Below are 23,714 nucleotides of genomic sequence, written 5' to 3' on the forward strand. Positions count from 1 at the left end.
GGTGTCTGCCAGGGGCCTCCTCTGTCTCGGTCCTCTTCATGTCTATCAGTCCCTGATGCTGGTCACTGTGGACAGCCACTCCATGGAGGGGCACAGCCCTGGGAACCAGGAGGAAGAGAGTCATCACATCTGCAGGTGTACCTGCTGTGTGGGGCTGCCTGTTCCCACGTGCGTGCTATGTCCTGGTCCCCTGGGCCAGTGGGGTCTTGTGTCCTGGTCCCTATCCCAGTGGGACTTTGGCCTGGTCCCCTGCACAGTGAGGTGCTATTTCCTGCTTCACATGTGATGGTTCCTGCTCCTCCACTGTGTGTCTCTGCACACAGCCCTGCTGGGTGCTCCAAGTGGCTGCTGCCACCCCATCACATCTCTGCCCCCAACTCTTCTTCCCAGTCACAGTCAGCACACCCAGCAACCAAAAGCCAAGGGTAAAGGAACAGTGACTCTGGGTAACTCAGGAATCTTGGTAAAGTTCACAAATGGCTACGGAGGCAGAGCAAACCTTAACTCTCAGACAAGGACACCATGGTGGAGGGCCAGAGAGACAGTCCAGTGGGCAGGACACTGCCTCACACACGGTGGACCTGGATTCGAATCCTGGCATCCCATATGATCCCCCAAGTAACGCCAGGAGTAATTCCTGAGTACAGAGCCAGGAATAACCCAAACATCACTGGGTGTGGCACAAACAGAAAGAAAAAGAGCACCATTGGCCCTAAAACCAGGGTGTCCTGGAGGGAGCTAGATGCTGGTACATCTGGGACAAGTCTGGGCTATCTGGCCTTGAGCCAGGAAGAAGCTGTCAGTGACTCCTGGGATGCTGAGTGTTATCACGTGTGCTGCTGTCCTGGGCTACCTCTGGGAGGGCAGGTGTGACCCCATGGTGGCAGGTGGGGTACAAGCTTCTGGCCACCTTATTTCTGGGCTTCTGTGCCATCCCTGGTGTTTTTCAGCACACCCCGGCCCTGGGTCACTGGTGTGCTTCTGCTCTGTCCTCCTTCCCGGTCCTCCCGGTCCTCCCTGTCCCTCTGCCGGGGTGGAGTACAACAGCTGTGCTCCCTTCCCAGACCGGAGCCTAAGCCTCTCTACTTCCACAACTTGAAGCACGTCCCCTTGGGAAGAATGCCTGCATTGTCATCTGTCCCCTCGGGAAGGACATCATCTATTCATATTTCTTTTTTTTCTGGCTTTTTGGTTTACACCTTGTGATGCTCAGGGGTTACTCCTGGCTCTACACTCAGGAATTACTCCTGGTGGTGCTCAGGGCCCATATGGGAGGCCAGGGATCAAACCTGAGTCAGCTGCATGCCAAGGCAAACCCCTCCCGGCTGTGCTATTGCTCCGGCCCCTGTCCCTATTTTTGATGCTGGGTCTGCACCCAGGGCCCACACATGCCACGCACATCCATTCTATGCTCACCTGCACCATGTATTTAACTTTTTGGATCATCCCTAGTGGTCCTGGGGGCCCAAGGGCGAGAGTTCAGACCCCGCTGTGCTCTCTCTGGCCCTCTTACCACCACGTTTCCTTTCCCTGCTGCTGTGATGACCGTGAGGGTCACTGGGCTCGCAGCCACAGGCTCACCGAGCCTGAGCTGTAGCGTGGTGCCTGCTTGTCCTCAGCGTCGCCGTTAAGGTGATCACTGGGGATCTCATACTTCAGTGTCCCCTCCAGGTGGCTGGACTGGTTCCTGCAGGCGCCTCTTGCTGTCTGCCCTGCAAACCCCCGCTGCAGTGAGCCCCAGACCCACCTGGCCTGCAGATTCTCCACCTCGATGCTCTTCTCTCTCTCCATCCTGCTCAGCAGCTCCCGCTGCCTCCGTGCCTCCTCCAGGACTGTCTCACAGGCTCGCAGCTCCTGCTCCTTCAGCTGTTCTTCCAACGCATTGGCTCTGAGGAGGGACGGGGCGGAGAGGAGTGGTCCCAGGTTCAGGACGGCAGACTCCCCCAGAGCTCGGCCAGGGCCCCAGGTTCCTGGGTGGGGCCTCCCTGTGAGGTGGACAGGCAACCCCGAGGCACCCTGCACTGACAGAGCAGCCCCACCCAGGTCATTCCACAGCTGTAATAAGGGCTGGTGACGCCGAGAGATGAGAACAAAGGGACATTCAGGGTACAGGTACTGCCCACCCAGATAATGGTACTATGTTGGACCCATGCACACCAGGGCCTGCACCAAGGCACACTGCCTGGGGCCTCCTGATTAGGTGTGAAGGGGCCCAGTGACCCCCAAAACCACAGGGAAACTGTCTGATTTGGGGTTTGGACCATACCAGCAGGCTCAGGGGCAACTCCTGGCTCTGTGTTCAGAGAACCCTTTGTAGTGCCAGAGATTTAACAAGGTCACAGCTGCTGCAGCCGCATGCAAGATGCCTTCCCTCTAGTGCTATCTCTGGCCCCAAGGAAAGTGGCTAAAGCAAAATCTCCAAAGAATCCTATGATCAAAGAGGTGCCACAAAAGGCTCAAGCACAAGGTCTACATGCGGGAGCCCTGGGATCAAACCTGGGAACAGATGGTCCCTAGCACCAAGCCAGCAGCTCCAGGGAACTCTCAGGTATGCCTGGAAGCAAGCACCAAACCGACAGAAAGAGCTTGCATCTGCAGGAGCCAGCAGGCTCACAGGGCAGCACAGAGGGCAGGAGTAGAGGTCAGGGAAGGCTGGGCTGTCAGACGCACTCCAAAGGTGAAACTGAGCCGGTTTACAACTCAGTGGAAGTGCAAGAGGAGAGAAGTGAAGGCTCTTACACAGGAAAAATCCCAAACCAGAGAGTGGGAAAGGGGAGGGGGAGGGCTGACTCCCGACCAACAAGAAAATGGAAGAACTGGGGGAGTGAAAAGCCATGCCAGGGAACCGCAACATGTCACACCACGGACAAGGCAGTTCCCTGGGGCCTGGGTTGCCCGTGTGGCATGAGGGCCCAAAGGCACAGCTGCAGGTCCGTGGGGGACCATGCCCAGCCCACCCAGACCCAGAGTCACAGAGAAGGTGCCTTTGTGCCTTTTCCCAGACCACTACCAGGGAGGTCGTCTGGGCAGGAAGCTGCAGGAACAAAAGGAATGGGGGACCCCGGAAGGCTGGGGGACCCCGGGGGACACTGCTCAGGGCAGGTACCTCCCAGCATTTCTGAGGCCTCAGTTTGACTTCTGGTACCACACACACATGTATACATACACACATGTACATGCAGACCACACACCTGAACATATATACTGCACACGTAACCACCCACACACATGTATTTGGGAGAATGCCATGAAAATTCCACAACACAGGAATCCACAGGAGGCAAGAGGGAGGGTAGCAAGGAACACGGACTCTGCACCCACACTCAGATGCTGATAAGGCCCCTCGGGTCTCTCCAGAAATCCCACAGGACCCCTCCACGACCAGATTGTAAACCAGTAGGCTGGGGGAGAAGCCACCGCGGGGCCAACCGTCCTCACCACCCTCACACTCTCTGGGCTTCAGGCGGAGCAGCCCCTTTCCCTGTTTCGGTGGCTGCCCTCAGTGTAAGGCTGCCCACTGCTGCAGTCTGCCAGGGTGGCGCCTGTCTGGCACAGCCCCCTGAGAGCAGCCTCGGTCCCAGGGGCCCTCTCCGCACGAGGCCAGGACTGCCTGCAGGGCCCCTTCACCAAGGGTGCCGCTCACCTGTGCACCAGCTGCAGGTTCTCCTGCCGTAGCCGACTGTGCTGCTCCCCGTTGGCAGCCGTGTCCCTCTCCAGCTCAGACACCCGCTTCTCCAGGAAGACAACCTGGGGAACAGACGCTGGTGAGCCTCCAGGGGGACCGTCTACACTCCCAAGCAAGCCTGGTGTGTGGAGGCCATGCCCGCCACCCCGTGCCCCAAGGCCTCCCTCCATCCCCCAGGGCCTGGAGGCCTGTGGGGTCAGCACTGGTGCAGGGAAGGAGGGCTGCGGGCCCCACACACAGGGTTCCCCTTGGCTAGTGTGCGGGGGCTCCTGAGGCGGAGCCACTCACACAGGGGCAGAGGGGAGCGGCCGTGAGGGCACCACAGCGCCAGGGTGCAGGATGAGGTGTGAGGAGGCGGAGGATGCACACCCCTTCCTTCTGAGCAGCCTGACGGGGAAGGACGGTGCCCCCCCACCAGCCCGTAACTGCCCCACTGACCCCGACACGGCTCCTGACAGCCCCATTGCCCCTTCTGTAGGAGGTCAGGAAGGTGGCATGGTGCCCCCTGCTGACTTTCAAGGACACACCTCCCTCACACCCCCACACTGTCAGCCTGGCAGAGAACGCCCAAAATGCCACAGCCCTCCCCCTGCAGAGTCCCCTCCCGCACCAGGCTACCTTGTCGGCAATGTCCTCGTCCAGGTCCTCCTCGGGCTCTGAGGGCGGGGCCTGCAGGGCCTCCATGCTCAGGGCCCCGGACTGGAGCAGGTGCCTGAGGAGGAGAAACAGAAGCCCCCAGAGCAGGGTCTTGAGCAGAGCACAGAGGACAGTGGAGAAGCAGTGGAAGGTCGGCTCTTCCCACATAAGATGCAGGACAGGCCACGCTGGACAGTCGGGTCTGCTGCCCTGCTGCCCTTTGGAGCCTCCTCCTCACCAGGTAGTGGGGCACTTTGTACTGGGGCAATAAAACACCTGGAGGCCCGTGACCACGTCTTCACTGCCCTGGGCCTAGGTCTGCCCATGGCAGCTCTGCCTGGGGGTGTGGGGGGGGCCCAGGCCCACACTCAGGCGTCACCCCCACTAGGCTCCAGCCCCAGCCCCATCTGCCTCCAGAGCATCTGATCTTCCCCAGGCTCCTGGGCAATCATATCAGAGAGGGGAGCAGGGGTGTCCCCGGACCTGTGGGTCACGCCAAGCACTGCCCGGCCCAGTGGTCTGGCCTGGGGCGGGGAGCCTGCGAAGTCCTTGGGGCTTCCTTCCCAGAGCCCCTCCTCCCCTCCATAGCCGCTGTGCAAACGTGAACCCGCAGGACACTGGGCCGCAGGGACGGCTCGTCTGCACAGCCCTACCCCTGCACCTCCAGACAGCGCGCCTCAGAGATGTGCTCTGGGGAAGCAGCCCTGCCTGGCCCCCGTCCAGCCTGCCTCTTAAACGAGGTCTGCGGCTATACGCCACCCAACAGCGCTGCTGAGGACAGCATGCAAGAATCTAGGAGGACGCCGTCAGGAAGGGAGACGCACGTCTCACCTGCAGGAGCCCAGGGCCAATCCCAGGCACGCAGTCACCAGAGCACCGCCAGGAACAGCCCCCATATAATCAGGCGGAAGCTTTCTACACACTCATCAAAACAAGCAAGTTCTACTTGCTTCCTAGCAGAGCATGTACATTCTCAGTTTTCCCTCCCAGAAATGTTCTTTTGGTCTCGTTTAGCTCTGGAGCTCTACCCAGTGGTGCTCAGGACATACCCCTGTCAGAGATCAGGAACCACAAGGAGTGTCTGCGATCCAGGGAGGCTCAGCCAGACGCAAGGCGAGCACCCTACCCACCGTGCTACCACTCGGGCCCTCTCCCAGAAATATTCTAAGGGGAACAAAAAAAAAAACTGATAAGAAAGAAGCACTCGTAAAATTTCTGACCACAGGGAGTATGAGAACATCCCAGGGAAGAACAAGAACACCCAGAATTCTCCCAAGGGCACAAAAGCAAGAAGCACTGATTCCCTGGGCCCTGAGCAACTCTCCTCTCCAGGAAACTGCTTCTGAGCCCACATGCTAAACCCTACCCAGGTTGTGAGCCTCCAGCACAGCTGGAAGCTTGTCTCCTGATGTGCTTCTTCAGAGGCAGGTGCAGAGGTGCTGAGGTACTCACAGCACATGAACACAGGGAGCACAGACAAGCACAGGGCCAGGCAGTGACCTCCAGGCTGGGCCACTCAGGATGGGGCAGGAGGGAAGCCAGGGACCCCAGGAAGGCTACATGGGCATGCGGGGAAGGAAGCCAGTGACACGAGCTGTGCATCCCGTGGGAGCGTGAGGACACAGGATAGGAGCACGCGCACTGTTACCTGGTGAGGAAAGGTGCTCAGGAGCTGCTTCTCAGAGCTCGGCCCTCGCCTCCCTGACTCGCTGTGCCAGCGGGCTATCCCAAAGCCTGGACACTGGCCCTTCCAGAGGCTGTGATGGGGACTCAGTGTGGGAGGGAAAAGGCCTTAAGCTCTCCACACAGACCTCCAAGCGGTAAGAGTGGGCTCCAGCACACAATTGGTGATTCTTTCTATAACATCCCCTCAAATGGTTATTTTGGAGGCAATTTGGGTCACAGTCAGGACTTCTGCACTCAGAGGTCACTCTTGGTATGTGGTACAGGGACTGACTGGGGTTGGCCACAGGCAAGGAAAACACCTGGATTCCTGCACTATGTCTGCAGCCCTTGAGATGATGATGATGATGATGATGATTGTTATTATTATTTTATTATTATTATTTGCTTTTTGGGTCACACCTGGCGATGCACAGGGGTTACTCCTGGCTCTGCACTCAGGAATCACTCCTGGCGGTGCTCAGGGAACCATATGGGTCGGCCGCGTGCAAGGCAAATGCCCTACCCGCTGTGCTATTGCTCCAGCCCCGCCTTCAGATTATTTTTAACCCTAAATCACAATAACTTCACTGTTTTAAGGACAATGGGAACGTTTTCCCAGACGAATCAGTGGTACCCACAGAGTCTCGGGCTGGGAAATAACCACGGTCATGCCTACCTGGCCACCTTCTTGCTGGAGAGCCTCTTCGTCGGGCTGTGTGCAACCAAAACAAACAAAACAAGAACAGGGAGAGTGTGTCAGAGATGGGCAGGAACAGGTGACGGGAACTCAGGCCCAGGAGCTCCGGGGCCAGCACGTAGCATGCAGTCCACTCCCAGCCAACTCTGCACAAAACGGCTGCAGTTACCCACGGGTCTGTCCAGGCTCAAGGGTCACTGTGCTCCCCCGAGACATTCCAGGGAGGTGGCAAGAGATGGCCACGGTTGGCTGCACTGTGCCACATCATCAGTCAGGGTCTGGCCGCGGATGGTTTCAGAGAAAAATTCACCCTCTGGACGCCTGGGCTAGAGTGCCTACATGTGGCATCTGTGCAGGAAGTTCTTCATGTTCCAAAGTCCCAACTGGAAGGGAGCTGGGAAGACTTTCCCGGCCCACTCAGGGAGCCACAGTCACTCACTGTCTGGAACAGGTACTGGCCAAGGCCGTATTTCCCTTCTCGCCCACTAAAGCACAAGGTAAGTGCTGATTTAGTCTGCCTACAGGAAGACTCGGGTCCAAGCCCGAGAGGATCAGTACTGAGCACTGACTAGCCAAGCAGATCAAAATACACCTCTGATACTCTTTGGCCTGGTAGAAAGATCTGAGAAGAAATGTAAGTTGTTGCTCGTCTGGATTCCTCTCTCCTTGCTCAGGGACAGGCCAGGCTCAGCAGGGCGGTGGAAAGGCTTGCTCCCAAGGGTGCTGCCATCAACACTGGTGCCTCTCCTGGCAGATCTGTTGCCAGCGAGCACTGGGAAGCTTTCTGACCCCCGAGGGAAGAGACAGCAGCTTTCTCAGTGAGTATCAGAAAGACCCCGAGAAGAGCCGGGACGGGGAGCCCTGAGACCCAACATTCACAGTGCTGCCCAGCCATGCTCCCGACTCTAAGCTCATTACAGCTCCTGGCACCCAGCGGTCTCTGTTCTGGGGCATGTGTGGTCATCCTGACCAGCAGAAAGCCCTGGTTTCCACACTTACCTGCTCTCCTCCTCCCACTCCTCCTCCACCAGAGCTCAGGACCACAGAGCTGGGGAGTGAACTCAGAATCAGCTCTTAGTTTCTACAAGTGAACGTTCTCGCAGAGGTATCTGGGTACCTGGGAGCAACGAGAGCTACCAGCCTGTCCTGCGGTTCCCCAGGAGCTGCCATATCTGACGTCAGCTTTCACACAGGGTCAGGACTGAGATACCTCTGATCAGCCACAAGCTGAGTCCAAACAGGCTTCATTTCAAAACAACTCCACAGAACCCATCAGGCAAGACTCTGATCTCCTGACTGAGTGCTGAGGGGTGTCCACGCCCAAGACAGAGAGGACGAACGCAGCCCGGCCACGTCTCTCAGAGACAGGCAGTTCTGGGTATGTGGCGGCACGTCCAGGGTGGTCAGGCTCTCCTGTCCACTAGGAGTTCCAGAGACGGGGTGTATGTGCACGGCCAGACCAAGGTGGGGAAGAGCAAGCACCTGACCCAACATGCACGAGCCCGAGGAAACTGTTCTCTGAAAACAGCCAGTGGCCACGGCTTCCCAGGTCTCCCTGGAAGGCCTAAAGTGCATCTCCAGGGTGCATCTGAGGGTGCTAGATGGCCGGGGTGCCAGTGGGCCCCCACCTCTGTTAAGCAGCACCCAGAAGGAGCGGCAGCCACGAGTGAAATGCACTCACAGTTCTGAACTAGGTGCTCTCAGCAGGCCTGAGGGGCCCTGAGGCCCGCGTGGAAGGTACGGTTGGAGCGCTGCAGATTCTGAAGGTGTTCCTCTGAGAAACGCAGAGCCCCTAGAGGTCACCGTCCTCCTACTGCTGTGACCTCTCAGGCCTGAGGCCCCTTCTACAGGATGCCACCCTGTGTCAGTTCATGCCCGTCATTCCCACCTGGTGTGAGAGCAGGCTGTGTCCCCCACCCCCTGCCCCCTGTATAAGCCCTGGAGGGAGCCACTCGGGGCTGGGTCACCCTGAGCCAATGTATGTGAACTTCCCAGAAGCTGCTCTCTCTAGGGCGGCCGGTCACAGGGGCTGCCTGGGGCTGGGCCTTGGGCATCAGGTAGACCCACAGCAAACAGAAGCAGGAGTGGAGAGGAGCAAGAGAGCAGACTGCCAGGGGCACCTGGTGAACTGGGTGCGGAGCAGGATCTCCTGCTGGCGGGTCCAAGGCGCTCAGGAGAGGCTGCCCGGCCAGAGCGCTCATGTTCATAAGCCAAGTCTTCCTGACCGAGGAGCCCCCAAGTGACATGGAGGAGGCTGCTTTCCCAGGACCCTTGTGCATGCGGGCCTTCCTGGGCCAGGAAGGGGTTCAAGGCAGCGCAGGAGCAGCTGGCAGGCCACATGCAGAGGAGGCTGCGTGCACCAACCCAGGCTTCGTGCATGCAGGGCAGGGCCTCAATTACCTATTCATCTCAAGGTCATTCAGGCGAGCAGAAAGGTCCTCTAGGCGGTTGATTTGTTTGTAGCACTGGCTACAATAAAACTCAAACGCCTCATCAGCAAGGATGCCGTGCAGCTTTGTGGCAAGTGGGTCGGCGCTAGAGAGACAGAAGTGTCAGTTCAGGAGAGAGGGAGCGTAGTTACAGACAGCTGGCAGAGAAGACCCCAGAGCCCACCCCGAACACTTGCCCATCAGTGCTTCAGGGACAGGTGGGAGAGTCAGCAGGAACATCTGCGGCACCTTCCGGGTGCACCTCGCCTCTGGGGCCTCCCCAGGGCCACAGCTACACACCGGCCATCAGCAAGACGTGCCATTTCCAGGCTCGAGACAAGTGAAGTGGTCCCTCTGAATTCCCAGGTCTCCCTGTGGGGGCTGCACCTGACATCTGCCTCTCGGGGCACCGGGAGCCGCTAGGTTTTGAAAGTTCAATTTCAAGGAAGGTCAAAGGGAAACACCAACTGCCACATGAAAGTCACACTTGAGATGGGAGATAGTGTAAACATCAGCGCAAGATGGGGCAGGCCCATGCTGAGATGCCAAGGCCACGGGGCACAGACGGCACCCTTCCACACCCGGCCAGGCCCCTCACCCCACGAGGTGAGAAGGGAAGGGGAACAGGGGCCAGCTCCTCCTGACCCTGGAAGGAAGCCCCGGGCAAAGGACACGGCGTACTCGGGCTCACTGCTGGGGCTGATCTCCCGCCGAGCTCCAAGAGCGGGGACTCCCCAAACAAGTATCACAGCTCAGCTTCTCAAAGCCAGAACTTCCCAGGCAGTCTGGGGAGCTTGGTAAAATGGTCCCAACTTTCAATGGAAGAATAAGGCCTGAAGGGTGACATCGAACTCAGTGTCGGGCTGGAGAGACAGTTCAGACAGAGGCCTGGAGCATGTGAGAGCCCGAGGTCGGATCCCTAGCACCAACACCAGTGGCCCTCAATAAAGACATGCAGACAGAGCTGAGGGACAGTACTACAGGAAGAAAGGCCCGTGCGGACACTGCAGGAGCACCCTTAAGATGTTGGGAATGGCACGAGCACCTCTGGGTGCTGCCCAGAACAAACAGAAAGAAAACTGAGTAGAAGACAATACCCTTTAAGCTTCTTTTAGTTTACTTTGGTTGGGAGGCCCTACCCTGTGTGTGCTCAGGGCTCAGTCCGGGAGGGGCTTGGAGGACAGCACGGGGTGCAGAGATCAACGCTGACTGAGACGCGTGCAAGGCCAGCCGCCTCACCTGCTGCACTATCGCCCTCTCAGCAAAACAGAGACTGACATCCAGGCTCCCCAGCAGGAAGGACCCTGGGAAGATGCCGTTCCCACACATGGCCGAGGCCGCCAGAACAGGACACCAGCGGGTGAGGGAGCTTTTGTTCAGGGGTGAAATAGGACTCCAACGTTTGTCTGACGCCACCACTCTCAGCCACTGACAGGCGGCGAAGGAAGCGGAAGCGCATGTCTCGGGGTGCGGCTCACCTGGGCGTGAGGAAGGCGGGGCCGCTGCATGCCTGCTCCCCATTGCAGAGCGCCTCCGCGGACAGCTCTCCCTCGCCGCCCTCTCCGTAGTCCTCAAAGTGCTCCTCACCCCCAATCACCGTGACGACGGCCTGGCTGTGCAGGAGGGATCTGTGGAGGTAACGCAGGGCGCCTGCTGTCACAGGTGGGCCAGCTCTCCTGGCCCTGCGGCAAGGGTGCTCTGTGGCTCTGCTTTCTACCATCCACCGAGAGCCTGGCGGCTGAAGAGCACGCTCAGCTGTGAGAAACCAAGCACAATGCTCCTGGCCTTGATTTTCATAATACATGCCACTTGGCCCAATGGACTGAAGCAGCATTTCTAGAAGGAGATTATTATTATTATTATTATTATTATTATTATTTTATTTTGCTTTTTGGGTCATACCCAGCAATGCACAGGGTTTACTCCTGGCTCTACACTCAGGAACTACTCCTGGTGCTCAGGGGACCATATGGGATGCTGGGAATCGAACTCAGGTCAGTCGCGTGCAAGGCAAATGCCCTACCCGCTGTGCTATCGCTTCAGCCCCCTAGAAAGAGATTTTTTTTTTACATTTTTTTCTTTAGCTGTCTCTGAAGTCTGGTGTTCACTTTGCATATTGGTGATGGAGATCTGTACCGGGCACCCTCCAGATGCAGAGCCCACAGCTGGGCAGCTGCGGTGCCTCAGGCCCATCCTGCAGAACACCTCAGACCCTCTGGGTCTTGGCGCGTGTGACGCTGACAGCCATGGCAGGAAGCAGCACCTCCCCGACAGGGTCAGCTGTGCCCGACACAATCGGCCGTGGGGCTGTGCTTTCCACAGGCTGGTGCCCACCACCGCCCACCCACAGGCACTGGTGCACTGACCTGCCCGGGAGCAGCAACAGGGCACCGTGGCCGGGATCCTCCACGCCGTCCAGGCACTCTGAGGCCACGGCCGAGCCACCCGTGCTGTCCGCGTCCCCTTCGGGGTGCAGCTCGGGGTGCACCAGGGTGCTGGTGTCCTCGTCGGTGAAGGTCTCACACTCACTGTACGTGCTCTCGGAGCCCATGTAGGCGCTGTCTGTCACCTCAGTGGCCTACGAGAGACACCGGGTTTCAGCACAGAGCTTCATCCCGGCCACGGCAGCCCAGGGCGAGCCGGGCACACAGGCCGTTTGCCTCCAGCCGAAACAGGAGCTTACAGGTCAGATGTCAGATGTAAGTGGTCTGAGGGCAGAACATGCAACTGAGGCAGTTTTTAGTTTTATTTCATTCAGGGAGCCATACGCTGGTACTCAGGAGTTATTCCCAGTGGTGCTCAGGGACCTATGTGGTACCAGAGACAGCACACGGTCAGTCCACTGGAGCCATTTAAATTTTATATATATATATATATATATATATATATATATATATATATGTGTGTGTGTGTGTGTGTATATATATGCACACACACATATATATAATATACACACACTCATATATCTCAGAACTGGGATGAGGGGCTGGAGCAACAGTGTTGCAGGTAGATGCTTACCTTGCTCACAGCAGACTGAAGTTCAATCCCTGGCATCCCACATGGTCCCCTGACTCTACCAGGAGTGATCCCTGACTACAGAGCCAGGTGGAAGCCCTGAGCACCACCAGGTGTGGTCCCAAAAGGATAGCAAAAGTGTTTGTTCCTGGGCCCTGTCAGGTAGTGCTCATGTACTTCTGGCAGTGCTGGTGCGGGACATCTGCAGCAAAGGACCGAAGCCCCCCTGGGTGCAGAGCACATGCTATAGTGTGCTGAGCTCTCGCTGGCCTCTAGACTCATTTTTATTTATTTTTTGTTGGGAAGGATTTGGGCCACTCCAGATAGTGTAGGGAACTGCTCCCAGTGCTGTGCTCAGGGGCCATGTGGTGTCAGGGATCAAATGGGGTCAGCTCTGTGCAAGGCAAGCACCTTGATCCCAGAATTCTCTCTCCAGCCCACAGGTTCATTATTTCCTGTGTGTGGGGGGGAGAATGGTTGTGGTCACACCAGGCAGTGCTCGAGGCTTACTCCTGGCTATACTCAGGGATCTGTCCTGGTGGTGCTCAGGGACCATATATAGTACAGAGAATCGAATCTTGCTCAACAGCATGCAAGGCAAGGGCCCTACCCACTGAATTATCCCTGTAGCCCTGAGAGTCATTCTGAAAGTTACTTATCAACTATAACTGTAACAGAGCACATCCTATCATCACATGATAAAACCCAACAAAACAATCTTCATGAGGTGTCCACACTGGAACTTTCATATGTATGCAATGTGGCTCTTTTACATAAGTAACCGACATCTTTTTTGTCTGCTCAGTTTATCACCATGAAATTGAGTGACATGATGTGATCCCAGAGTCATTGCAATCCTCTTGTTCACTGGTCAGACCCTGATTTCCCACAGTGCACCAAGGAACTAGACCCCAGAACAATGCCCAGCAAATATAGGTCACACTAATGACCCTGAAACCAAAGAACTGTGAAGCAGGCTCTTTCTGACTTCAGGGTCTCGACTTTAATTAAAATGCAGAAACTGGGGCTGAAGTGATAGTACAGTGGGTAGGGCATTTGCCTTGCACGTGGCCGACCCAGGTTTGATTCCCAGCATCCCATATGGTCCCCTGAGCACCTCCAGGAGCAATTCCTGAGTACAGAGCCAGGAGTAACCCCTGTGCAATGCCAGGTGTGACCCAAAAAGCAAATAAATAAATAAATAAATAATAAAAATTAAAAAGGTTAGAAAACCAGCTGGCATTTCCTTCCCAACAGATGCCAAGGTCAACACCTGGCATACCAGTCAGCTGCCAGGGAAGGTGCATGACCCCTGCCTGGCTCAGACACAGAACAGCTATGCTCAGAGGGCCAGACACACACAAATCGTCATCCCGGTTCCAACAGGCAGGGCCACCCCTCTCCCAGGCAGGCAGACCTAGGCCCCAGGGCTGGCCCCCGGGGGCACAGCATCACAGGACAAGCCCCACAGGAAGCTCCTGAGATGGCAAGGGTTGCCCGGGAATCTCCACGGGCACCAGGAAGGCACCACCAACAAAGACTGGCTGGAAGCTCCTAAAAGGCCGGGGAAGGGGCATATGCTTCAGTGTGAGAAGTCCTGGCAGGGTCCCCAGCACCACACACAGGAAAGGGAAGGAATGAAATCAGGGCTGCAGAGTCAGCCACCGGGCAGAGTGCATGCAGGAGGCCCAGGGTCCATCCTGGCCCCGCAGGCCCAAGGACTCCCTGGAGCAGTGTCCGGCACCGAGCAGGTGTGCACAAAACAAAACAAGACAAAACAAAATGAGCTGCAAAGCGTACAGGAGTTAAGGCATGTGGCTTGCAAGTGGTGGACACTGGTTCGAGCCCTGGCACATAGCACTCAATACTGCCAGCTGTGTCACTGGAGACCCCAACAGGCTGAGTCAGGGCCGGCCCACTTATTCTGGGCTACCCCCCATGGATTCAATTCTCCAGGAGGCACCCTCTCACCCCCTGCAATCTCCTTTATTGGGGAGGATTAGGCGTCACGCACAGCAGTGGCTGGGGATCACTACCAGCCGTGCCTGAGAACCCAGACCTCAGCACTCAGACCTCTGCCTCCCCTGCCAGGGCTGGCCTCTGTTCTCTAATGCAGCCAGGCGGGCGACGCTCCACCTCACCAAGGCTCTGCTGTGTGCGGGCCTTTACCTGCTCCAGACCTTAGACACACCAACCTCGAGGGGTGCTGGGGGGTCCTGTCAGCCGTGCAGGTGCTGAGAGCCTGCAGGGGCACCAGAGCAGAGCCAAGGACAGGACTGGCCCTTGCCCAGCTGCCTCCCACCAAGGGTCTCTGTGACTTGTCAAGGCGCCCTGCACACAGGGTCACTCCCAGGCAGGGCTACACTCCTTCAACAGCGGCAAAGATCCATCTGAGACAAGCACACTCGCCCCAGTCTGCTGGGCCTCCGCGGCTGCCCACACAGGACCTGAATCCCGGAAACCCACTACTTGAAAACTTGGACAAATTACCAGTCAGGACGAACTCCTGGGGAAATCAAAGCATATCTGAGAAAGCCTCCCCTGCTGGCCATCACCGCACAGTGACCAGCTCCCCACATGGCCGGGCATGGCACAGGAGAGGGGGACAGAAAAGGCCGGGGGAAGCCAACTGTGGGCAGGGCAGCCTCCTCTTACCGTCAGACGCCAGCCCTGGCCCCCCGGGCACGTGGACACGGGGTCGGACAGGCTCCCGCCAAAGCACTGAAGACTTCTACCCGGACGGGTTCCCAGCCGTCTCCGGCGACACAACAGGGTGCCGGGTGGCTGCGAACCCTGGGTGCAAACTTGCAGGCACATCCCCTCTGGGGGAGAAAGTCTAACCTGCTCCCAGCCACGCTCTGTTAACCTGTGGGCGCTGGAGTGTCCTTGCTGGCTCCTCACAAAGCCGCTTTGTCTGTGTCGCCAATCGTGCTGATAACACAGATGGCTTCACGCTTTCCTCCCGGCCCAGGGCACTTTTCTCTCGGCACCAGGCCGGGTGGTGGGAGGGGCTGTGGGCACGCTGCGTCTCTGCGCCTGTGCCCCCTGCCATTCTTCCCGCCCCTGCCGCTGGGCCCCATGCAGGCAGCTTCCCCACGGGGAGGTGAGCGACGGGCCTGCTCCCCTGGTCTTTCCCCCTCTGAGACGCCAGAGGGACAGGTGGGCACAGCACACCTGGACTCAGTGTAAGGGCCAGCAGGAGCCTTTTAGGGAAGCAACTTCTCTGGTGTCGTGAGAGCCCCAGTGTGCAAAGCAACACTGGACAGTCAGAGGACTGTGAGAAGTCCATGAGCTAGCCCCTGAGCACTGCCAGGTGTGGCCCGTAAAAGCAAAAGCCCAACTCCATCTAAAAGCCCAAAACCCCAAGCATCAAAGGAGCAGGCAGACACCGTGGGCACCTGGCAAGCCAGCGGGGCCCCACTGCAGGGTTCAGCCCTGCGGGCGCTGGACACAGCAGGATGGAGGGGCAGCCCTGGCTTCGCCGGGGTTGGGGCAGCGGAATTCCACGCCATCTTTTCTACACACAAAACGGAAACTGCTAAGCTAGAGAGTGAACCGACTGTTTTAAGAACCCCCTGAAACGGTTGGAAGACTGAGACCCATGAGCAGTGCCCTCCTGGCCTTCTCCAGAAAGGCTCTAAGGGCCCACAGGCCCACACCTGACAATCAGGGAGTCCCTCCTGGGCTCCTCACTGACCAGACGGACCCCAGCCCGCTCCCAAGCACGCCTGAAACACAGCTTGCACCCAGGCTCTGCTCCAGAGTCACGGGCAGGAAAGAGCCCCGGGACACTCCCCTCTCCTGGCTGCCTGGGGCCACTCCACCCCGGGATCCCTCCAGATCCCAGTGACAATTTCAGAGAGCCTTTCTAGAAGCTCAGAAGTCACAGGTCCCGAGGACCTCTTTCTGAGGGAATGTTCATCCACACATAGGTACAAGGGCCAGAGAGAGAGAGTGGTGAGGCATTTACCAAGCTGACTCGAAACCTGACACCCCAAAGGGTCCCCCAACCCCTCCTGCCCAGAAATAACCCCTGAGAACAGAGCCAGCATCACAGGGTGGCTGCCAAACAACAAGCTTTTCTATATTTCCTTAGAACAAAAACAAATCAAAAAACACAACTGTGGGGCTGGAGCAATAGCACAGCAGGTAGGGCGTTTACCTTGCACGCGGCCGACCCGGGTTCGATCCCCGGCATCCCATATGGTCCCCTGAGCACCACCAGGAGTAATTCCTAAGTGCATGAGCCAGGAGTAACTCCTGTGCATCACCAGGTGTGACCCAAAAAAGCCAAAACAAACAAACAAACAAAAAAACACAACTGCTCAGAACCTTGGAAATTTGGTCAAACTCAGAGGAAGGAACCAGGCCACCGCATCCCACAGCTGCTCCTGCAGAGCTGACCCTGGGGACCCCCACAGGGCTGCAGTCGGAGCTGTACCACCTCCTCAGGACCCTCCTGGCCCCCAGGAAACACTTGCCTCATAGGTGACAAAGTCGTCGAACTCATCAGGGCAGACCTGGGGCTCCTCCTCAGGGGCCGGTGGGCCTTCGGGATCTGCAGAGACAAGAGCAGCACTTAGCAGGGGGAAAGCAGGGCTTGGGGAAACACCCCACCAGGGTTCCAAGGTTCATTTCCCGAAAGAACTGAGGAGCATTTCGAAGACACAGAGGCAGCTGGAGAGAGTTGGGCAGGATGTAGCATAGGTGTTGTCTGTTTGCTTTTGTTGGGTCACACCCCCTGTGCTCAGGGCTTACTCCTGGCTCCACACTCAAGAATCACTCCTGGCAGGCTCAGGGGACCATACAGGGTGCCGGGATCAAACCGAATCAACCTCGAGCCAGGCCAGAGCCCTAAGTGGCATACAACTGCTCGGGAACCTGAAGCTTAGGTTTGCATACAGAAGCCTTGAGTGTGAACTACCCTGAGTGACCCCCTGGGCACTGCCAGGAGTGACCCATGAGATCATCAGGGTGGGAGTAGCCCCTGAGCACCACCTGGCAAGGCCCAGAAAACACCCCCCCCCAAAAAAAAAAAGGGAAAGGAGAAGGACAATAAGAACAAGACATTGGGTCTGTTACTGTTCACAGCTTCAGGAAGCAGCAGCTATGAGAAAAAAATCTCTTGTTTGCTTTAGGCCACACCCAGCTGCGCTCAGGATCATTTCAGGCAGGGGCTCAGGGGTCTGGACTCTCTCCATGGCCCTGCTGGCGGGTGGTGAGAGGCTTCATCGCTGGCCTTGGGGTGCGTCTCCTTGCTTATGTCCTGTATATGCCTGCAGGAGCTGTCACTCTGCAGGAAGAGCTGCCCTTCCGTGACACAGCAGCGTCACTTCTGGCTCACGACACGGGCCTGTCACCAAGAAAGCACAGGGGGCTGCAAAGTATATCCCCCACAGCATGGGAACACACACATCACACCTGTCCCCTGTCACGGAGACAATCACAGTTGTCCTCTGGTGAGGACACCATCTGACCAACCCTGCAGTTGGGTGGGAGAGTCTGTGCTTAAAGATCCAAGCAGGGGGGCCCGAGCGAGAGCAGTGAGGAGGGCACTTGCCTTGCACAGGGAGGCCCTAGGTTAGACCCCAGCACCCTGTATGGTTCCTCGGGGAACCTGCCAGGAATGAACCCTGAGCACCACCGAGTGGGGACCAAAAGAGCCAATCAGGAAGCTGCCACAGCCACGGGCTGGCATCCCGACCGACGTTCTCTCTATGCACCAACTCCAGTTCTCACTTTCTTTTTTGCTGCTCTTTGGGCAATACCCAGTGATGCTGTGTATTGAGCTCTGTGCTCAGGTTTGCTCCCAGCAGTGCTGGGGCTGCTATTGCTCTGGGCACAAGCCAGGCCTCCTGCAGGCGAAGGCTGTGTTCCAGCACCCTGAGCCACCTCTCTTGACCCGGCTTCCTACGAAGACTGAGCCATGCCAAGCCCTCCCTCCAACATGCCAAAGCTTTCCGGGGCTGAGAGCCAGAGAGACAGGACTGTCGGGAGGGCATTTGCCTTGCACGAGGCCAACCCAGGTTCAATCCCTGACCCTCTGCGTGGTCCCCTGAGTACCACCAGGAGTAACTCCTGAGTGCATAGCCAGAAGTAATCACCAGGTGTGGCCCAAAACCCAACAAAGAATCACAAAGATCTTTGGATTGGATTGGATCTTTTATGTTTTGTTTTGTGATTTACTGGGCCAGAGACAGTACAGGAGTTAAGGCACCTGCTGTGCACACTGCCCATCCTGGCTGAATTCCTGGTACCACATTTGGTGCCCCAAGCAGAGTCAGGGCTACCCTGAGTACTGCCAGGAGTGGTCCAAAAGCCAAAGAATCACAGGTACTTTTATTGCTGCTCCTTTATGCTGTTTTCCCTAGAGTGTAGCTAATGCAAGTGTTTCAAACCCGATTCCATTGGGCTGGACCTGGATGTGTCACTCTGTGGGCTGCTGAGCTACCCAAGGGCAGGCAAGGGCAGGGTGGCTCGTGCTTGTCTAAGAAGGGGCAGGATGCTGTGGACAGAAGCTCTGGGCAGTGGTGGACGGCCTGCCACTGCTGCCTACGCTGAGGCCACAGACACTCCTTGTGAAGGCTGCACTGTCTTCGGCCTACTTTCTTATTATCAGATATTACTAGTCCTACTTGTACTTCCAAAAACTGCAACACAGAACTGAGGCCTCCCTGTGTGGTTGACCAGCTAAGACACAGTGGCTGGGTGCACTGAGCCCAGGGCGTGGTCCAGCCCCACCTGGCATAGATGGCAATGAAACAATTTTATTTATTTTTGTTTGTTTTTGGGCTACACCCTGAGATGCTCAGGGGTTACTCCTGACTCTGCACTTATAAATCACTACTGACAGTGCTGGGGGACCAAATAGGATGGTGGGATTGAACCCAGATCGGCAGTGTGCAAGGCAAGCAAGCACCCTACCTGCTATAATCTCTCTGGCCCCAAGAGATGCTCTTTCTATACCCTTGATAGACAGGATTCTTCAATCAATATTCTCTTTAAGAAGTAAAAGGAGCAGCTGGAACAGTAATATAGGGGGCAGGGCACTTGTCTTGTGTGTGGCTGACCAGGGTTTGATCCCGGGCATCCTGTATGGTCCCCAGAGCACACCAGGAGTGATCCCCGACTGCAGAGCCAGGAGTCAGCCCTGAGTACTGCCAGGTGTGGCCCCAAAACAAAAACAAAGTCATAGTAAAACAATTTTGAGGTAGTTGGAGACACATTCTCTTCCTTTCAGGCAACATGCCACGGTGCTCGGGGTCGACACCTGGCTCAGAGCTGAAGGGTGGCTCCCAGTGGTGCCCAAGGAGCCTGCAGGACACATGTCAGTCCTTCTAGCTATTCTCCCGGCCCCAGTGGACTTTCTCCATGAGCATCTGTCTCGTCATGCGGACCCAGGGAAGGGGCCTACTGGATGGTCCCTCACCCTCATCCTACCCGGAAACAGGACAGCAGCAATGACAGCGAGCACCTCCTTGGTGTCCCTGCTAACTGGGCCAGCAAATTTTGTCACTTGCCAAGATCCATGTTCTGGATGAGATGACAGTAACGAGTCCACAGTTGTGAGAAAACACTAGAGGGGCAGAGTGAACTTGGGCTGTCTCAGCTCAGGCCTGGCGCTTCCCATTCTCCCAGATGCTAGGAAGTGGCTTAAAAATCTCCTGAGACCTGGGGAGCCGCGCAAAGGGCAGTACACATGCTCTGTATTCCCCAGCACTGCAGAAGAATAAGAAATTTCCCTGGAAATATTCAGTTTGGACTCACGTTAATGCTCATGTTATTTCCACTCTCCTTTCCTCCCAGGAGTCAAATGCTAGAGTAAAACTGCAGAACAAGAGGCCACTAGGCACGTAAGAACAAGTCTGGCCCTGCACCTGCGTCTGCCACTGAGGGCGCTCAAGGGCCTTCTGGGGCACCCTGGTGCCAGCCATGGCCACATAGCACTGCCCAGGATCCTCAGGGTTTAGTATCAGCCCCTGGGACTCTGTTGGGCAGTCACCTGGGGAGGGGCTGGAGGGGACAGAGAGGACAGGCGAGTGGACAAGGACTGCTGGCACATTTTGGAGACGGAGCATCCAAGCCTGGCCACTGGACATGCACTTATCTTCCTCTCTCTCCCACCACCAGTGTGATATAGAGAGAAGGAAACTCAGGCCCTAAGGAAGGTCAGGACAGGCAGCAAGGAGAGACACAGTGGGGACAGCATTTGCCCGGCTCACGGAAAGCCCGGGGTCGATTCCTGGCACCCCACATGGTCCCCTGGGCTCACCCAGAGTGATGCCTGAGTCCAGAGCCAGGACTAAATCCTGAGTACTGGCAGGTGTGGCCAAGACCAACCCCTTCCCTCCCTTAAAACGTGAGGGGCTGGAGAGGCAGCACAGGGGTAAGGAGTTTGCCTTGCATGTGGCCAACCCGTCTGATCCTTGGTACCACAAATGGTTCCCAATACCACTAGGAGTGACCCTTGACTACAGAGGCAGGTGTGGCCCCGAAACAAAAGTAAGGGCCAAAGAGATAGCTCAGTGGTAGAGCGCTGGCCTTGCATGAATGAAAGCCTGGGTTTGAGCCCCAAGCAATGTCTTGAGTGACAGACAAGCACTAAATTAGGAGTACCCCTGTGTGTACTCACCCCCCCCCTTGAAACAAACAATTAAAAACACCTAGGGGCTGGAGTGATAGCACAGCAGGTAGGGCATTTGCCTTGCATACGGCTGACCCGGGTTCGATTCCCAGCATCCCATATGGTCCCCCAAGCACCGCTAGGAGTAATTCCTGAGTGCAGAGCCAGGAGTAACCCCTATGCGTTGCCAGGTATGACCCAAAATGCAAATAAATAAATAAATAAATAAATAAATAAATAAATAAAATAACACCTAGGTAATGACTCATGCAACTCCTTGAATGAGGTGTTTTGGGAGAAATACATAAAAAACCTACTGATAAAATACATTTTATTAAATAAAGACTGGGCTGGAGATATGCTGAACCCACACTTCACATGTAGGAGGCCTGAGTTCAATCCCTGGCACATACGCACACCCCCTGCCCCAACACACACATACACAACACACACGAGCCCCCCATCACACAACATATACCATCCATAATACACAACACCACCACCAGCACTGCCAGGAATAGCCTCTAAGCACCACCCAAATGTGGCCCAGTAACACCCCCCCAAAACAAAACAATCCAGACAGCCTGCTGAGAGAGGAGACCGGGAGGAAGGAGAGGCTGCTGGAGAGGAAGAGGACAGCACAGCATGTGTCGGTGTGTCCACCTCTGCGACATCCGCCGCCCCAGGTCTGTCTCCAGGGCTGAAGCAGCCATGTGCAGCGGCATCAGAAGGGAGAAGGTCTGGGGTCAGAGTGGGACCAGTGAGGGCACCCGGAGCAGCAGCACAGAAAGGCAAGTGTCCTGGCAGCCAGGGCGTTCTGGGTGTCCAGGAGGAGGAGGGCGAGCCGAGCAGCACGCGGAGGGGCAGGGGGCAGCGAGGGACTCACCTCCATTTCTGATGGCCGTGATTCCCCGGAAGAAGTCCTCGAAACTGATCACGCCGAGCCCACTGGGGTCCAGGTATCTTGTTAGGCCCTTCACCTGCAGGAGTCAAATGAGAGTGTTACCAAGCCAGAGTGGGCAGCCGCCTCTTACAGAACCAGGGCCCGGAAACAAGAGCCACTAAGACTGCTCCTGACTCAAAGGCACCACCAACTCCAGCCACAAGTGCCCAGGAGAAGCTGCCGGCAGCGCAGGACCCTCCTCCAGGGAATGAGCAGCGGCCCCCGAAGATGCAGGTCAGAAGTTTGAAGTTTTGGCTACAATTCTAGTGAGAACCTTGACTGCTATGCACAGCACGAGCGTACCCGTCATCAGCAAGCACCCTACAGAGTTATCAAAACTAAAAATTAAAAAATGCACAAAGAGCAGGGCCAGGGATGTGGCTCAGTGGCAGAGTTCTGTCCCTGATTGCACAAAGGATGGTCCCTGGCACAGAGCCAGGAGTGAGTCCCGTGTATCGCCAGATGTGGTCCAAAACCAAACAACCAAAAACTCCTGCAAGCAGACCCTGAGTATCAGAAACCACAGGGAGTGGGATAACTTCCACATGAGTGTTTCTGGGTCTCATGTGAGGCTTTAACAGACACTGTCAGTGCAGTCATGCAGTGAGACATGGCACAGACGACGGAAGCCCTGAGGAAGCACCATGTGGCCTGGGCATGGGCAGTGGCACCAGCAATGCCAGTGTGACTTATGACATCATAGGACATGTCCCCGATAGTAAACAACACATGGCAGGAAAACTGAAAGGTGACACAGATATACAAATAGATAGATATTTGGGGGCCATGGAATATAGCAGGCAAAGGACACTTGTTTTCTTTCTTTCTTTCTTTCTTTCTTTCTTTCTTTCTTTCTTTCTTTCTTTCTTTCTTTCTTTCTTTCTTTCTTTCTTTCCTTTCTTTCTTTCTTTCTCTTTTTGCTTTTTGGGTCACACCCAGCGATGCACAGGGGTTACTCCTGGTTCTGCACTCAGGAATTACCCCCTGGCAGTGCTCAGAGGACCATATGGGATGCTGGGAATCGAACCCGGGTCTGCTGCATGCAAGGCAAACGCCCTACCCACTGTGCTACTCCTCCAGCCCCTGTCTTGCACATTTCTGACTCAGGTTCAAACCCCAACATCTGATACGGTTCCTCAGGCCTGCCAGGGTCACTGAGAGCCAGGAGTAAGTCCTGAGTACCACTGTGTGTGGCCCCAAAGCAAACAAAAACCAGATATTTGGAGAAAGTATTTGCAAACCATAAAACTAGTAAGGCATTTGTAAAAATATTAATAAAGGACTTGTATCAAGAACATATAAAAATGTACAACAATACAAACAACACATTTTTTTTCTTAATAGGCAAAGGATTTAAAGGATTAAATTTAATCTGATTAAACAAGATACTGAACTGTTGCTGAAAAGTAGATACAAGCAGTGCTCCGGGAAATGTGAATGAAAGCCGGGACGCAGCCCCACTCGTGAGGATGGCACCCCCCCGCCAGGGTGTGGAGAGCTGGATGCCTGCAGTCTACTGGGGGCGGGGACTCAGCTGGCCAGTCTGGAAAGCCGGATACTGGTGACTTGGTGCTACTTATCTTGGAGGGAGGGGACGGGCCCGGACTTGAATTCTGGGCCTCCTACATGCTCGGCACATGTTCTGCCATTGAGACACGTGCCCCTGTAAAGTAAAGCATGAGCTTAGCCCACCGTAGCAACACTGCTCGGGTTTTTCCAAGGAGAAAGGAGAACATGTCCAGCAAAGTTGTTCATGCACGCCAGTGCTCCTGAGAGCCAAAGAGCAGGGCAGCCTGCTGTCCACCAGGAAAGGGAGAGGTGGACACAGTGTGTCCATCTCCTCTCTGGGGCAGTGCTCAGCCAGAAACAGGAACTGAGGGTGATCCAGCCCAAGAAAAGATAGCTCTCAAACATGAGCTTTGTAAAAAGGCACAAAAGATTATTAACGACATGTGTTCACTTACAAGGAGTTTTCAGAAAAGCTAATGTTAAGGGATACAAAACAGATCAGTGTGTGGGAT

At 56.2% G+C, this 23,714-nt stretch overlaps 1 protein-coding gene across 2 annotated transcripts in view; it reads right to left on the reverse strand.

Annotated features, from left to right (window-relative positions):
- The window catches only part of RAB11FIP3 (RAB11 family interacting protein 3), a 44,368-nt gene that overhangs the window by 2,720 nt on the left and 17,934 nt on the right, over positions 1-23,714 (reverse strand). Inside the window, exons 2-10 of one of the 2 annotated variants that reach the window (XM_004604219.2) lie at positions 21,637-21,730; positions 16,609-16,685; positions 11,479-11,690; positions 10,591-10,740; positions 9,084-9,218; positions 6,663-6,698; positions 4,304-4,397; positions 3,644-3,747; positions 1,748-1,888 (exon numbers count right to left, since the gene is read on the reverse strand). In XM_004604219.2, coding sequence (XP_004604276.2) covers positions 1,748-1,888; positions 3,644-3,747; positions 4,304-4,397; positions 6,663-6,698; positions 9,084-9,218; positions 10,591-10,740; positions 11,479-11,690; positions 16,609-16,685; positions 21,637-21,730 — 1,043 coding nt within the window. The remainder of the gene's footprint in view (positions 1-1,747; positions 1,889-3,643; positions 3,748-4,303; positions 4,398-6,662; positions 6,699-9,083; positions 9,219-10,590; positions 10,741-11,478; positions 11,691-16,608; positions 16,686-21,636; positions 21,731-23,714) is intronic. The other variant, XM_055134760.1, reaches the window with a different exon arrangement.

The sequence above is a fragment of the Sorex araneus genome, chromosome 4 (genome assembly GCF_027595985.1).
Source record: "Sorex araneus isolate mSorAra2 chromosome 4, mSorAra2.pri, whole genome shotgun sequence".
Taxonomy (NCBI): Eukaryota; Metazoa; Chordata; class Mammalia; order Eulipotyphla; family Soricidae; genus Sorex; species Sorex araneus.